The sequence below is a fragment of the Phragmites australis genome, chromosome 11 (assembly GCF_958298935.1).
Source record: "Phragmites australis chromosome 11, lpPhrAust1.1, whole genome shotgun sequence".
NCBI lineage: Eukaryota > Viridiplantae > Streptophyta > Magnoliopsida > Poales > Poaceae > Phragmites > Phragmites australis.
In genome coordinates this window covers 26,686,525-26,703,329 of record NC_084931.1, presented here as the reverse complement: position 1 = coordinate 26,703,329, position 16,805 = coordinate 26,686,525, and the positions used below count along the sequence as shown (strand labels likewise).

Below are 16,805 nucleotides of genomic sequence, written 5' to 3'. Positions count from 1 at the left end.
TGCCATGTTTTGGCAAACACGAAACTATGAACCAAAAGGAGCACCTCAGAATACTTACCCCAATGGTTTCTTCACTGGGAAGTCAAAATGCAGTTGTGCCACAAGGGGCAGATTCTAGACCACTATGGCACCATCTGAATAGCTGGTCACCCAAACAGCGAGTGTCCTAGAATTTACGCCACTACGTGTGCTTGATTTGTTTCTCTGTATAACGAGGCCAAGCAAGTTGTAATTTTCCTTTCACAGATTGCTTCAAATCAAGCAGGGTATAGCGTTCCTGGGATCTCAGCAAGTAATGTCTTCTTCAGCACCTTACAGGTTGCAGAAGGATAACGCAGATATCAGTTGCATCATCGATCCAGGACTTAGAAGTACCAGAAATACACGAAACGGGAGAACAAAAAAAAAAAGGAAAGGAGGAAGAAAAAAACGAGAGCATCTCAGACTACATTCCCCAATGGTTTCTTCACCGCGTAGCTCAAAGTGCAAGGATGAGTATAGATGGATGTAACATCACGGATGCTCTCAGCAAACAAACGTCAAGCTCAAAAATCGAAATCCCACTGCACAAAAGGTGGGCCAGAAATCGAAATCCCACGGCAGCTGACTAAAACGAAAAGGTAGGCCAGAGCTACGGATTCCGTCCGTTTCCCAGAAGGGGATGGAGGACCGTCCGCCGGTGACAGGACATATTCCAGCGATGGAGGAGCTACGGCAACCACGATGGTCTCGAGGAAACAGCTCGAGAGTCACGACGAGGGGTGGAAGCGGTGGGCCGGTGGTGATGGCTTTGAGCGTCGGCCGCGGAAATGAGCTCGAGGAGGTGGTGGCGCGGTTGCTGAGCAGCTAGCGGGATCGAGGACGACCACATGCCGTCTAGCTCCAGGACCGCCGCCGGCGTCGAGCATGTCGAGTCCTAATCCTAACGGCGGTATTGGTCATGGCGGCCTTGTGGACCTCTACCTTTATAAGGTCGACGCGGCTTGTGCTTGGATAGAAATTCAACATGGGCCTTTTGGGTTTTCGTATTGGGCCAAATTAAGGTCGCTATGGGCTTGTAGAGAAGGAGGATAGGACCCAAGCGAATTAAGACCCTTTCTAATGCTCAAAGCTTTGTTTTGTTCGGCAGAATGCGATTTTATAGAGTTGTATTGTATAAATAGATTAGGTGAAGTTATATTTATTGAAAATAAAGTGTTTGGTTAGTTGTATCTGCCTAGACAGGTTGAGTTGAGTTTTTGTTTGGTTGACTGAATCTGAGATCGTATGAATGAATATAAAAGTTAAGATTGTGGTTGATTATTCCCATGAAGATAATTTTATAACACCAACGAGTAGGACCGTCTATGTGAGTAGATAAATAGCATACATCTGTCGAGCTAGACTACAGCTTCACTCTCGAGCTAGGATGAAGCTAAATATTTGCATCCATCGGGCCAAACTAGAACAGTGAAAACGAGCAACAAAACATGTTCCTCACTGATATTATACATATCTACCGAACCAGCTTTATAGAGTTTCGGATAACTAAATACACCGATTGTCTAGCACCAGTGCACCACACTACTGATTGTTAGGAACAGACATCCTTAAACTTGATAATCATGTGATCAATTAACTATCATTAGCAGTTAACCATGTAACTAGCAGTTACATGGTGAAAGGACACCCATTGGGGAAAACCAACCTCCCCAATGAGTGGCTTGCCATCCCTTCACTCAATATAAACTAGTCTGATTGGCGCGCGTACGCCGCGCCCATTTTTATTTTGCTGTGTAGAGCATGACAAAAGAAGACTAAAAAATTAAGTTTACAAATTTTGTACATTTCAATATTTATTTATAAAATTATTAATGTTAAACACATTAAATTAATTATAGAGAAAACAATAGTACTTTTATGCATGCACATAGTTTTAACATGTAGGTGAAAGTAATACTAACCTAAAAAAATTTGTTTCATATTTTTTTAATTTTCAATATTTTTCTTTGCATTTTAGATTTTTTTCAGCTAATTTATTAATGTAACTAATATTCATTTCGATATTTTTCTAGATTTTTTTTGAAAAGAAAATTACATATATATGTATATATGTATATATATGTATACATGTATACCTATATGTATGTATATATACATATAGGTATACATGTATACATATATATACATGTATATATACGCGTGTGTATATATATGTATATGTATATGTATGTACATATACGTACTTGGGCCCACTGCTACAGTAGCAGAGCCCCTGAGAGGGCGTCATTCCTTCCACCGTTAGGATATAGATATTGATATGTAAACATTGTTGATCAATAATACAAGTTTTTCATTCCTTTTAATCTCTCAATCTATTGTTCCATCTCTTCATACATTACGTTATTAGCCACTAATTCTATCACTGATCGACCATAACAATCGAGAACAGAGAGGAAAATCAAGAACAAAGAGACACGAAGGTCTCTCCCAGATGGTAAGCACTCCATAGCAAATCCATTTTTCCATATTCATGACATACTTGCATCTTCGTACTTCTTCGTCGTTGTCTTGCTGCATCGTCCACGCAATCACCGTTTCTGTCGTCGTTCGTGCCATGGCATTGCTCGGTGTTGTCCTGGCCACACCAGCGACCCAGTGCGTTCAACCGCACACGCTGCAACACCCTGCGATAGCCACCGTGGTTTGACCACCGCCCTCTTCGGCACCGGTTATGCTGCCCTTGCCGCCCTTCTCCTTTAGAGTAAGGACCACAGCAGCCCCGACCACTAGCATGGAGTCCTTCTCTGCGGTGGCCGCAACCTCTACGGCGATTGCCTTTGGCCCATCGTGGCAACCCACATCGGTGTTTCCCCCTTCTTCAATAGCACACCAGCGGCAGCGATGATAGATTGCTCATCAAAGGAGGACCCAGAGGAGTACAACCCACGGATGCCCTCCCCAACTATTCCTCCTCCACATGCTGTCCCCGACATCAACGCCCATGCAGTAGTAGTGACGTCATCGACCTCTTCTTCCTCTGCTATAACGTCGTACCACCGTCTTCACCGCTTCGCAACAGCAGTGGCCAACAGCCGTCTAGGTCTTCGCCCGAGGTTGTGGGCTCCTGTGGCCCGCAAATTCCCCTCCGATGACGCCTAAGTGCGCCCCAACACTCACACATTCATGGCGAAGGGGGCTTTTGGGCCCTTTCATGCGCACGTGTGAAGGGGAAGTGAGCGTTGCACCCCCAACGCTGGTGACCCCACCGGCGCCATGAAGAAGGCGGTGGATCTCGGCGCCCATGTCTTGCCTTTCCGACTTCTCAACGTTGAAAGACCAGCTTCTCATCGTCAACTACACGGGCCCCTCTCATCTCTGTCGGCGTGGCCTCCATCCCGGCGGGCTTGGTTCCGACCCCTCTCCGGTGATGTGGCCTCCATCCCGGCCGGCTTGGTTCCGACCCCTCTCCGGTGATGTGGCCTCCATCCCGACCGGCTCGACTCTGGCCCATCTCCGGTGACACACCCTCCTTCTAGGCCGTCTAGGCTTCAGCCCCTCACCGGCGACACGTTTTCCATCCAAGCAGCCGGTGGTGGCCCATGAGGCGCACAATGTGTGTGGGGATGTGCGGTAAGGGTTCAACCCTAACCCCCCCCCCCCCCCCTCTCGCTCTTTTATATGGTGTGGGGTGAGGGGGAGCCCGACTAGGCTTTGGGCCAAAAGGCCAAATGGGCTGGATCCCAGGTTGTCCCGATCCATAAGCTCGTGGATTGACTATTTATAAAAAAAACTTGTGTTTCTTCATAATTATAGTCATGTCCAATATATATTGTTTTACAATACTATCAAATTAAGTTTTTAGCCCTTGTCTTTAATTGTAATTGTGTTCAGTACTATTTTATATTGTAAATTAATATTTCAGACCCTGTTTTATCTGAAAATTTGTTATGTCCCATGTGTTTGCCCTTGTGCATTCCCTGTCATACCATTATGTTCACAACTTCATTATTTTTGCAATTGAAATTCTATTTCTCGCAAAAAAAAAAATATATTATTTCAAGCAGAATTAAATAATGCACATTCAGTGATTACCTCGTGCACTTGATATAACACCATGTTCCAAACCTTTGCATATTGGTCATACACAAGGTAGTACCCTAGTACTACTACGAGATCTACACTGTGTCCACCAACAGATAGTAACTATCCTCAACGTGTCTATCCAATATCAAATTTGGAACAAATGTCTACACCTTTTCAGGTGATTACCTTAATTTATATCTTATATTAGCCATACACAAGATAGTACCCTAGTACTAATACGGGATCTACACTATATTTTTTATATAGTGATTATCCTCAACGTGCGTACCCAATTTGAATATGAATTAAACAAGGTCTACATAATTTTTTGACTACCTTCAACGTGCTCGGCGCGGAGCCACGGAGGGCGGAGAGCCTACCATAGTTGGGAAAGGAACGGCATCATGGTCCGTTGGTGAGTGGTCCGTCGTGGATGGGTTTCACCGAGTAGAAAAGATGGCTCCACCGTAGTTTATCCAAACTAGTCGAAATATTTTTTTCGAACCATGACCTTTTGGAAATATGAAAGATGAAGTTTGTGCCTCAACTTTCCTATTCAAATTTAGCTTTTTAGACAAAAAAACAGTTTAAGGTTTTGGTCACTAATAACTTAAAATGTTTTACAAGGAATGGACCGAGTAGCCTTGCCGAATTCTTGGAGACACAGGCTTGCCAAAATTTTGGTAGCAATTCGAACGCGCGTAAAATTTCTTAGGCAAGCAGATTGGTTGGGTTTGTAATTTTGTATTCGAATGTTCACCATAGCAGCTAAAATTTTCTGAACGAGTTAGAAGAAAAAAAAATTATGGGAAAATTTATCAGCTAAATTGCCTGAACTAAGCTAGAAAAAGTATCTGTTGTTGATTGTTTACTGTAACATCTCGTTCTACAGCCTGCAAACAAGGCATTATACACTATTCTTATGAATCCATCATTCCATCCAGAGGTATGGTGTACTTCTAAAACGAATTAATCAGAAATACCAAGAACATGAGACACTGTATGAACTAACTACAAGCAGCCATTGGGAAGCATTTTTCATTCAGACTTATCCTATAACTGTTTCGAGTACATCAGAATCTTCTTGCTCCTTCCATCTTCCCTTGAATCGAACATTTCTCGACAACGCACTTCTCACTTCTTGCCCCCTGCCCTCTCAAGGCCTCAGTTGCATGTATTGTCACTTGTCAGCCTAGGAAATAATCAAAACTGCTGGTCTCTGTCAGTTTGCTAGGACTCCTCTCTATCTGGTGATCCCTGCCATTTGGGGGATGCTTCATCTCCATCCAAGTCACAGCTGCTGAAGCTGGCAGTGTGTTTCAAGACTGAATCGTATCCCTTCGAGGTGAATCCATATTTCACTTACTCCTCTGAACCCTTTTACAGAGGCACCCGGGGATAGGATTTGAGTAGAAGTATTCCTCCTGCCTTGGATTTTCACCAGGTAATCTGGCATACGGACCTCCGAGTCTATTCTCATGGTGCTTTCTCACTGCACTCTGAAACTCAGTCCAGGTCATGGAACCTTCATCAAGCTTGTCAATAAGCTCCACAAACTTCAGCCTACAGAACAGAAAGAAGGTCAGGTCCTAGAATCAAGATCCAAGGGCAAGTCTGAAACACGTAAGTTTCACGGGATTCTTGTGAGAGTATACTATCTCCTACCAAAATTCTGTTAAATTTATGTGTTCCGAACAAGGCATAAAAGCGCGAACCACGGAACCAGCATACTATCGGAACGAGGAGATAAAAAGATGTTGTGATGCGAGTCAACTAGAGATACACCTGTCAGGGTTTATGGTTTTTCTGAACCCTTCGAATCTTCTGTGACCCTGCACCGCTCTGGCCATGTTCCCGTCGTAGGTGTACACGAACACATCGCTCTGCAGGGCCACGATGTAATCCACGGCGGCGAGCCTGTTCTGGTATAGCTCGAGTGGCTCCAGCTCGTCCACCGTGGCGAGGCTGTAGTGCGTGTAGATGTTCGGGTACTCGGCCTTCAGCGCCTCCATGCTGCGCACGCCGTAGATCTCGCCCGCCACGATGTAGATCTTCGTGGTGGAAGGGTAGCCAATGGCCTTGAGGAACACGGCGGCCTCGCGGGGGGTCATGGGGCACCCGCCCTGCAGCCGCTTCTCCTCGCTGTTGATCTCCTTCTCCTTCCAGTGCCGCACCTTGAGCCGCATGTCCGTCAGCTCCGCCGCATCGTGGAGCGTCAGGTTGTGGTTGCAGCCGGTGAAGGACAGCATGTCCTTCTCGTATCTGTCAGTTGATAACAAAGGCAAATGGAAGATTACTTGCTGATCTGCAAAAGCACATTTTTTTCTGACAGAAATGGTGCCGTTGATCACTGAACGTTTCTGACAGAAATGGTGCCGTTGATCACTGAACGTTTCTGACAGAAATGATTACCTCAAGTGAAGCGCGATGTAATGGTCCGATCCTTTTCTCAGCCTATCAACCAGGGTGTTGCCGAGCGCTTCGATCTCTTTCCTGTACTTAAGGGCCTTGTAATTTGCGCGGCAACGGAGTCTTTGCAGAGAAGGAGCAAGGCCGTTGTTCACGATCCGTGAATCAGTGTGTGTAAATCTCACTACCTTGAACTTCTTCAATATCCTCGCGAAGTCTCTGTAGTAGGAAGCCTGCAAAAACGGAGCTGACGATCCATCAGCCTATTCAGTATTCACACAATCACACGCCTGAATTTCTCTAAGCTGCTGCATGCAATCTAGTACAGTCAACGAGGTGGTTGACTCGTACCCTGGACCAGGAGGTGGGTGCTCTCACGTAGGGTTTCACACTTCTATAAGCTGGTGGAAGGGAATCCACAATCACAATGTCTTCCTTCAATGTTTCCTTGAAGCGATCGACGTCGAATATATCTTTGAAATCACTATATCAAAAAGACTAATGGTCACTCTACTTGCCATTTTCTTCAGGATGATGAAGAGCCGGGAGCAAGATACAGAGTTGCAGACCTTGGATCAGTCCAGAATGACTGGTGATCCAGAGTAGGGATCACCAGCGACGCGTTCATAATCTTCGCCACTGCAACCATATCACTTATCTGTAAGAATAATCGTGAAGGAATAAATATGAGTTAGCTGAAAGGCATTGCAATGCTTCAAGGGTTGACAGAGGTTTATGCATACTCCCATTCTCATCTGGTTTAGCCCACCGTTTGCATCGACGATTAGGTAACCGACAGTTGCATTGTTAGTCCCTGCAGTAAGCATGCCCTAACTGAGAAATGCAGCTGGAGCTGAAGATTGAAGAGAACGAAGCGAAAGATGGACACAAGGAAATTACTGCGGTGATTTCTTGGCCGTTCAATGCACTGGCTGTAACCCTCACTGTCTAGTTTCATCCATATCTCAGGAATCTGTCCATGTTTTAAAGGAAGCATCAGTAAAGTCAAGCCGATCTAGTTCTGAAACAAAAATGAAGTCAAGCTGAGCATAGCGTAGCAGCATCTGAATGAATGCCTTGCTTCCATGAATCGTCAGGGTAATTTTTTGGCTGAACATAAACACAAGATTGCATTCAGACAGGCTCTGCCAGAGTCCCAGGACTTTCCTAAACCGAAGCTTGTTGTCCCTACTCCCTACCAGGCCAGGTCGCCAGGAGATACACATTTTCTTTGGGGGGTACACAGGATCATGGTAGTTTATAAGATGGATCTTGCAAAATCACAACATCAGATGGTAGACCCCGTTGGAAAAGTCAATTTTGCATAATGATGTCGTTGTCGTACAATATTCAACTTCTGATTTTCTAAGATGATTTGCACACCTTTGTACTGAGTTTTTTTTAGCGAAACCTTTTTACTGAGAGTGTAACACGGACTCATGAGTCTGAATTTTTTTTGCCACATCGACATGTATCCCCACGTCAACACGCACCGGACGTAGTGTATCACGCACCGAACTCGTCTCCGACGAGTCCAAGATAGAGGAGAGAACGAGCGACTAGGGAGGCGGCTGACAACGGAGATGGTTGACGGACACGCCATCGCCATGGCCTCGAGCTCCTGTAGCACATCGAGGCGAGATGCGACGTAACGGAGCCCGACGAGGTGGAGGCACAGGGTGACAGAGCCGTCGAGTAGCACGCCGATGACTGGCGCCGCGGCCCCATGCCCCCGCACGGGATGCGGCCATCAGGATCGGGGCTAGGATTTGACCACGGGAGCGCGCCGACGCATCAGCGAGCAGCGGGGCAGTCGCGAGAGGAGAGGGCATGTGGGAAGGTGGAGACGGAGAGGCTCTGCGTGGAAGAAGAGGGAAGCGGCGAGTGGGAGAAGAGGTGGCGGCAGCTAGGTGCAGTCGAGACTCGAGAGGGGTTAGGTAGGGCAAGCAATATGTGTAGATGGGATGGATAAGCTAGAAAATAGGAGCCTAATAGATAATCTAATTCTTTATTCTTATTTTCTTTTGTTTTTCTTATTAAACATATGATGCATTTGCTTGTGGATTATGTAGATCAGTTATGAATGTGAAAAAGTAGTAGCTGCAATGCAAAATTAGTTGCACATCATATTTTCTCTAATTTAAATTTCTATTTCTATTTTATAAAATTATATATATACACACACATATACATACACGTGCACACACACATATATATTTAACACGTTGCGCGTTAAATATTATTCCACGTGCCATGCCCAGACTAATCAGAACCCACCAGAGCGAGCAAACATGCCCACATGTGGAAAAAAAGGAAATAATCTATTAAAAACTGGAAAACACCTATTAAGAAACCGGAAAAACCTGAAAACATATGGTATAAAAAAAACACACATTATAAACAGAAAAACAACTATCAAGAAACCGGAAAGCCGGAAACACACGTTGTAAAATAGGAAAACATGCATTATAAAACATGTAAGATTTCCTCTCGAAACTAATCACATAATTAGGAAACATTCTTCAGCTAATTAAGTAAAGGGACAACATGTAAGATTCTCTCTAAACAAGAAAACTAATCATGTAATCAGGAAACAATCTTAGCCAATCAAGGAAACGAATAATAGCCTGTGAGATTTTCTCACTAAAAAAGAAAATTAATCACGTAATTAGGGAAATAATCTCTAATTAATCAAGAAAAGGAAAAATAGGTAAAATGATAAAGTAATCATATATGTGATGGGTGAAATAATTTGTTTCTGTGTTTTGATGATTATTTTTATCATTTTTCGGTTGTGTAAAGGATGATTTTCGTGTGCAACAGAAATATTTCAGCATTTCCTCGATACTTTTCCGGTTCTAACAATTATCATTTCCTGTTTGTCTTTTACTTGTAGATTTTTTGGTTCTGACCATTATGGTTTTCGGTTGAGTAAAGAACATGAAGATTAAAAATACGGGGAGAATATGAACTGAATGATCTATCCACTCAAAATTGAACCAAACAAATGTGAAAAAATATCACAAAATATGATTCAACAGATCTCTTTCTGTACCAGAAAAGATTTCAAAAATATTCCCTTAACACATCGCATTAACTCAAGATTAAAATTATACACAAAACAAATCCAACGCTTGGATTGAAAGGAGATGATGAGGGTATGACGACCACCGTGACGAAGCTTGGCCCGGCAAGCACTGCAAGAATCATGGGTGGTGCCGCCATGGCAATGCCCGCCGAGGTTTAGGAGCATAACACGGCCAAGCAGCGCATGCACCTGCCATGGCACCACCACTAAGTACATCGATTGGGTCGATGATAGAGACTGAAGAGAGCACTTGCACCGATGGATAACATCTCGGCTCATCATTGAACGTCGGGGAGAGAGCGCAGCAAGACAGAGGGATTCACAACCCTCTCAAATCGCCCTCACCGGCATTAGGTACAAAATCGGATCCGGAGATTTGCAGCTGTTTGTAGGGGATCAGAGGGGAGAGAAGGAAACAACCGTTTTTTAAAGGCCAGTAGGATGACCAACTTTCCTATTTTTTCTGGTAGAAGGAGTAAAATTACTACCTTTTCCTATTGTGGGATAGTTTTTCTGGTTTTTCCGGTTGTGAAGTAAATTTACTATTATTTCAACGCTTTGAATACTTATTTAGCGTGCTAGGAGTTAAATAGGAGTTATATATATGATGAATCTCCGAGTCCTGTTTTTTTAAAATTTGTCAAGTTAGACACCCGCACCCGAGTCAGATTTCGTCACCCGCACCCGTGTCCGTGTAACACTGTGTAGCACACCAATTTTAGCTAACAAAGTAAAGAACTTTCGCAAAAAAAATTAGCATAAGTTTTGAAAAATGATAATTTCTGTACAAAAGTTAAGTGTCTAAATGTTATTGATCGGCAAAAATATCAATTGTTAATTAATTAAACATTTTTTTTCTCACTTGAAGTGCGCTTGATTGACAATTACAGTGGAAAGCAACCTCGAGGGCACCAACCCAAGCCACTCCTAACATGGCATTGTGAGTGACAACTGGATTTCAATAGCTCAAAAGTGACCAGAAAAAGGAAAAACAGTGATGTTTCTCGCATATAAAGACAAAAAAAACTGCGAAGAACAAGAAAAACATTGTCATAGAAAAAAATTGAGATAAGCAGCTACATCGCTTCTAGTCTCTTGAACTCACGTCATGTGCTTTGTTCTTTGGTTCCAGTGACTCACGCTAGCAACAAATACCGGAGGAATCATTGTCCTTATCACCAATCATTTCTCCCATATGTATACTCCATCCCGCGACGAACAATTAACCAAAAGGCTTCTCCCTTTTCATTTTTCTCGATCAAAGCACCGGTGCTTTCTGTTTAGACTTTACAGTGCTTCACTCATTTCGTCAGAAATGGAAATACAGCAGCGAGTTTTAAGCTTCCCCCAGAACTTTTCTGGATCTCAATTTTCTGCCGTTTGGTCCTGACCTTACGTTTAAGTTTCACTTACTGTCTGAAGCTAATCTAAATGGCCACTCGATCCAAAAGATGATCTTTTTCGTTTTCTAAATGCAACAATGCATCGATAAATGTCCACTTTTCAAGTACGTGCACGAGTGGTTATTGCCAAAAAAATGGTTGCACGAGTAGTTAGTTAACTTAATGATCTCTGTAATAAAACGACTTGGCCGCGAGTGATCAACGGCGGGACCGCGGGAGAGGTGCACGTACGTACCGGCGGGTCGGGCGGGCGGCGCGGGAGAGCCGTCAAGTTCTCATCGGTCCAGCCCATCACGTCGGCGTCGGCCACCTCCACCCTATGCACGATCCTCCCGCCATCGTCGGCGCAGCCGCCACCCTCGCCCGTGCCGCCGCGACCGGCGCTGTCGCCCCGATGGGAGCCCAAGAACCCGACGACAGCGACGAGGCTGAGGAGGCACAGCACGACGGCCCTCATCCAGGTCCGGCCCGGCGCGCCGCCAGCGGCGCCCCACGCGCGCTTCCTCCGCGCCAACAACAGCGCCCTCCCGCTGCAGGGCGTGGCGACGCCGTGCCCGTGGAGGCCGCCCTCCTCGTTGTCGTGTGCGCAGGCGTGGTGGTCTGCGCCGCCGCAGCAGTAGTCGTCGTGCGGCGCGTCGCGCTCGATGTCGTTGTGCTGGCGCCTGCGGTGCGGGCCTGCCGAGTGGATGGGGCTGGTGGAGGAGGACGAGCAGGTGGTTGCCGTCGCGGCCGCGGCCATAGCCTGCCGGGGGGGGGGGGGGGGGAGCCTGGGGACGTGCGCGACCGACGGCCTCGCTCAATTAACCGCGCGGTCTTTGCTCGGCGCGGCGCCTAAGAATAGGACCCCCCGCGGGAGACTAGAGGGAGGCGGGTGAAGGACTGAAGGGGAGAAAAGACCGGGAAAGAACAACTGAAACAGGCGGTGGTTTGCTTCTGCTCGACCACCCTCCATGCTCTGCCCTTTAGCTGTGCCAACCGCCGCGCGCGAGCGTGGAGGTGCGCGCCCCTCCGTGGCTGCACTCGGCGCCGTGCCCAAGCGCGCTTGCTTGCTTACAGCCCGCGGCGCTGTGCTCTCGCGTCAGATCGTCCCGCCGTGCCCCGCGTACGTGCGCCTCCCTCGGTATGCCAGGGAAGGCTTCCGCGCGACGGCGCGAGGTAGAACTCACGTCACGAACCTGGCGACCGCGTACGTGTTTTTTTATGGTTCTCGGCTGCGGAAGCACGGAAGGTTCAGCGCCAGCGTCACTCCGCATGCGAGTCGGAGTTGGCGTGCGTGACGCGCCGCACGCTCGGCTCCGACCACGTTACGCATGACGCAAGTGCGAAAAAGTGTAAGAACGGCGACTGCAGGTCCAGTTATCACGCCACGGAAGTGTTCAGCTTAGTGGCGGCTTCGTCAGATTTGGTTTGAACTATCGGCTTCTTTACTAGGTTTTACTTTTATGTAGCTCTTCATTCTTAATTGACTCTTCACAATAGCATTTTGTTCTAATGTGCGTTCCTCTAAAACGATACATTGCTGACTTGTGTGATAGAGAGGTGTGGTGTGAGAGTAGTAATCTGTCGATCGAGTTGTGTGGGAGTCAATTGTTTGGTTGGTTATATGCGAGTTGAGTTGAATTAGACTTGTCTATTATTTGGTTGTGCCATTTGGTGTGGACGTCGTTCTGTTTGAGTTAAGGTCGTATTGTCGTCTTGAGGTTGTTTACCGGCTTTCTTTTAAACCGCACAGTTATGAAATTTTCAAACACAATTTTCTTTATAAATTAGGTTAATTATCTTTTTTTATAAAAAAATCGACAGTGCTCTTGCCGTCCTTTCAGAAAAAAGTGTAAGAACGAAACATGATATGGTCATCCATCCGATCGGGGCAACGTACGGCTCCGATCGGCCTACATGCGGGTTGGAAAAGAAAAATAGCTATAGCTCGGATCGTGTTCTCGGTTAGAGTTGGTGTGCAAGTGAAATGCAACTCCCCATACTCTTGCACGTGTATGGGCTATCTCAACAGTCTATTTCTCTTATCTGATTCTTATCTATCTATTAATTCTCTCATATATATTATGATTTTTTAACTATTCCTCCAGCACAAATATCAACACAAATAAACGATCCGATAAATCATGTGTCTACATGTCCTATTGGAATTTCCATGTTCTGGAGTGTAGTGACATATAAGCTATCGGACATGCACCTTTACACAGTACAGAACGTGACTCGCATGTATGGAAACATTTTGTTAGATCCGTTGAGACTAGGGTTGGTAATTGGATCCATAGGTCCGAGTACCCATGAGTTTTACACTCGACAGGTCTAAATTTTTGCATATAGATCTGACAGGTCGAATACCAAAAATGAATTGGACCAGGTTCGGGTTTTCAGTTTCACCTACGGATGCTCACGAGTCAACCGAAATCCATTCCAATATGTAGATTTGCCATAACTAGGCCTAACCCAACTCAACTCATTCATGCACATGCTCAGCCTGTCAACACATGAAACTCACTTCACACATTCATGCATGCCGCCTCCCATGCTCAGCCCGTCAGCCGTATCGAGCGATTTGAGCTACTGGCCGCCGCCTCCCCATCGCCAACGTCGCTTCCTTACTGCTCAGTTGCCGCCGCCCATCCTCCATGCCGCCACCGTCACCTCCCCGCTGCCCGACAACCGCAACCCGACCTCCCCGTTGCTTGGCCTCCTCCAGCCGCAGATCCATCGGCCCATCGCCTCACCACCGTTGCCAGGCTGCCATGGCCCTACCTTGTCGCCCGATCGCAACTACCTCACCCCATCGCCCAGCTGATGTTGCCACGCCCCGTTGCTGGCCATCACTGCCCGGTCCTTCTCCTGCCACTGCCGCCTACATGGGATAACCTAACGAGCACCTGAAACCCGACGGACGCCCAACGAATTCAGATTTGAGTTTGAGATTCCGCTAGATTAGTAAATCGGTACATATGTCGGATTTCAGGGCAAGCATAGTTTTGCTCCACCAGATCAGACTCCACCCATTACGAGCCCTAGTTGAGACGTTTGGAAAGTTTTACGTGGGACGACCTGGATCCGTTCGTGTTCGGATATGTCTGGTTCCCGTTCCTTACGAACTACTGTACTCTTTCGCTGGCCGTCACGATCGGATGGACAGTTATTACCAAGACCGAATGAAGATGCTTGCACTTCACTTGAGGTCTGGGTGGGAGAAAAAAAAAGAGAGAAAGAGGTTAAGGCGCGTCACGTGCTCCCAGAAACAAACCAGACGGGACTGGAGCCTCAGAAAGGCCAGGATTGGAATGGTTGGGTTTTGCCGTTCAGGTTGCAGTTACGCGACAAGGGTGGCAGATAAAAGGGATTGCAGTTTGTCCGTTTGTGGGTTTGTCAAATCGAGCTATGAGGAGTACAACTATTTTAGTGTTGAACATGGCTTTTCTGAAATATTAGCAACCCTGTGCATGCACTATTTGCCTCCTACCCTGTGCATTTAGCCGGATCAAACAATAATCCTTGTTCCGTTATATGGGTATCACAAGGCCACCTCTAAAAAAAGGAATGTAATTATTTTGGCACATTGTAATTTTCATAGCGAGTTCAGCCAGGGTTCACAAATGCGATGAATATCGACTGAAATTTGATCAATTCGAGCCGCATCGAATTCCTAGAGTGAGCGAATTTTGAAATTTGAATTCAAAAAATAAAAAATCACAAAATTTTTAAAAATACTAGAGACAGTTCTAAGACCTTATGTGAATTTTTTTTTTCAAAAATAATGTCGTTTGCATCATATTTTATATGGATAAAGTTTGAAAAAAAAGAAAAATATTAAAATAGGTCGTATGAACATGATAATTTGGCACATCACATTAAGGAAAAACTTAACATGCAAACACATATTTTTCTTATGTAGGCGTATCTTAAGAGAAACTTTAAAATTTATTTCACTTCGTTTATAGTTTTATTAATTTCCCCATGATTTTTAATTTCCCCATGATTTTACAAAGTTCACAAGCATAAAGTGAACATGTTAAGAAACATCACTGTAATTAACCTTTTCATCTCTACCATTATTTTTTCTACATAAAACATATTATAAATAAACAAATAAAAGTGATTTCACTAATTTTGCAGGTGTGATAGGTTAGTTATGAATTGATCTAGTTGCAACACATTTACACAATCCTGCATGTTACAATAACTATTTCATGAGTTCATGTATTTTTAAAAGACATAGGATCATGTAAGAAGACTAACAAAATTGGTTTCATAATTTTTGGATTAGCAAAAAATTAACTATGCATTTAACTAGTTTTAGAAAATACATTTTCTCATAGAAAATATTTAACTTTTTTATGAGTATAAATACTTTTATCATGTAGCTAAATGTCACGTCCATGCTTACAAACATCCTCTTCTTTGATAGGAACCAGCACTTTTAACCTTTCTATTTTCCATAATAACCAACAAACACATATTTTAGTGCTCTTGGATCTAGCTTCCCAACTAATGGCCTATGATCTCGCACAAAGCATACACATCCAAACACCTTTGGTGGAACCACATACGTTGTATTACCAGTTAAACACTCTATTGGTGCCTTATAATTAAGTACCCTCAATGGCATTCTAATTATCAAATAAGATATTGTCATCACAACCTCACTCCATAAGAACTTGGAGACATTCATGGCCATCATCAGACAACGAGTAACTTCCAATAGATGCCTATTCTTTCTTTCAGCTAAATCATTCTGCTCTGAAGTACCTGAATAAGTTGTTTGATGAATAATTCCAAAATCTGACAAGTACTCATCAAACTTATTGTTCACATACTCGATACCATTATCAGTACGAAATATTTTCACACAAGCACCATGCTGGATCATAACCATATTATGAAAATCTCTAAAGCATTAAAAAACACCACTTTTGTTTCTCAACACATAAACCCAAGTAGTTCTAGTGCAACGGTCAATAAAAGTAACAAAATATCGATATCCATTAATTGATAATACTCCACTAGGACCCTATACATCAGAGTGTATAGTTTGAAGCGGTTCGGTACTTCTATTGTCGGATTAGAACTCCGTGTGTGCTTTCCATACTCGCAAGCATCACATACTAGATTTTCCTTCCTAATTTTACTACAGAGAGTAGGATAGAGCTGACCCAATAATGTAGCAAAAGACATATGTCCTAGTCAACGATGTTGTAGTAAGAACTCATCCAAAGGAGAATGAGACAAAACAACATCTATTGCAGGTGATATGTCTTTATCTAAGGCACTATTTGTTTCAGCTTAGAATTATAATTAGCTAACTTATTTGTTCTGAACTGAAACAAACAGTTAGCTTATTTGTCCAGATTACTATAAACTGAAACTCAGATTATAATAATCCCATAAGCTGTGAAAATGAGCTTATTTCAGCTTATTTTGACTTTCTACTGTACTACCCATCAAATTTAAAAAAAATTACCCACCAATGCTACTCCTCCCACCCTACATCCGAATCTCTCACCCCCTATTGAGGGTATTACAGACTTTTGCTAATAATCCAGACTCCAATAATCTAACTTGTCAAACAGCTCACAGCTTATCATAATCCAACTTATTATAATTCACCATCTATAAACCGCTTATTATAATCCTGAACTGAAACAAACAGGACCTAAGTAGTACAACCCATCACGCATGCTCCACGTCTTAAGCCTTCTTCGAGTCCCAAGCTCCAGAAACAAACACCAAGATGGGAAAAAGACAGCAGCACAGTTAAGGTCGTTTGTGATGCAACTAATGGATAAGAGATTAACTAGGAATGAGGGAACATGCAACACAGATGATAGAGA

General features: G+C 44.3%; 1 protein-coding gene and 2 non-coding genes across 3 annotated transcripts; all 3 read right to left on the bottom strand.

Moving 5' to 3' along the window:
- Positions 1-276: 276 nt before the first annotated feature.
- Positions 277-363, bottom strand: LOC133885981 (small nucleolar RNA snoR27). Its single transcript, XR_009903310.1, has one exon. It is a non-coding gene; the product is annotated as a small nucleolar RNA snoR27 (small nucleolar RNA).
- Positions 364-433: 70 nt separating this feature from the next.
- LOC133885980 (small nucleolar RNA snoR26) lies at positions 434-526 on the bottom strand. The gene has a single exon (XR_009903309.1). It is a non-coding gene; the product is annotated as a small nucleolar RNA snoR26 (small nucleolar RNA).
- A 4,381-nt stretch (positions 527-4,907) lies between these two features.
- On the bottom strand, positions 4,908-12,102 carry LOC133885704 (O-fucosyltransferase 19-like). The gene is made up of 8 exons (XM_062325439.1): positions 11,201-12,102; positions 7,375-7,447; positions 7,218-7,288; positions 7,044-7,132; positions 6,826-6,958; positions 6,478-6,707; positions 5,851-6,327; positions 4,908-5,628 (listed from the first exon to the last, which is right to left on the bottom strand). The coding sequence occupies exons 1-8, from the start codon at positions 11,702-11,704 to the stop codon at positions 5,424-5,426; spliced, it is 1,782 nt and encodes a 593-aa protein (XP_062181423.1). The 5' UTR covers positions 11,705-12,102; the 3' UTR covers positions 4,908-5,423.
- Positions 12,103-16,805: the final 4,703 nt, after the last annotated feature.

Coding starts and splice junctions, on each gene's coding strand:
- LOC133885704 (XM_062325439.1), bottom strand. CDS start 11,704: ATGGCCGCGGCCGCGACGGCAACCACCTGCTCGTCCTCCTCCACCAGC. Junction 6,328..6,477: donor TACATCGCGCTTCACTTGAG/GTAATCATTTCT, acceptor ATCAACTGACAG/ATACGAGAAGGACATGCTGT. Junction 5,629..5,850: donor AAAACCATAAACCCTGACAG/GTGTATCTCTAG, acceptor TCTGTTCTGTAG/GCTGAAGTTTGTGGAGCTTA.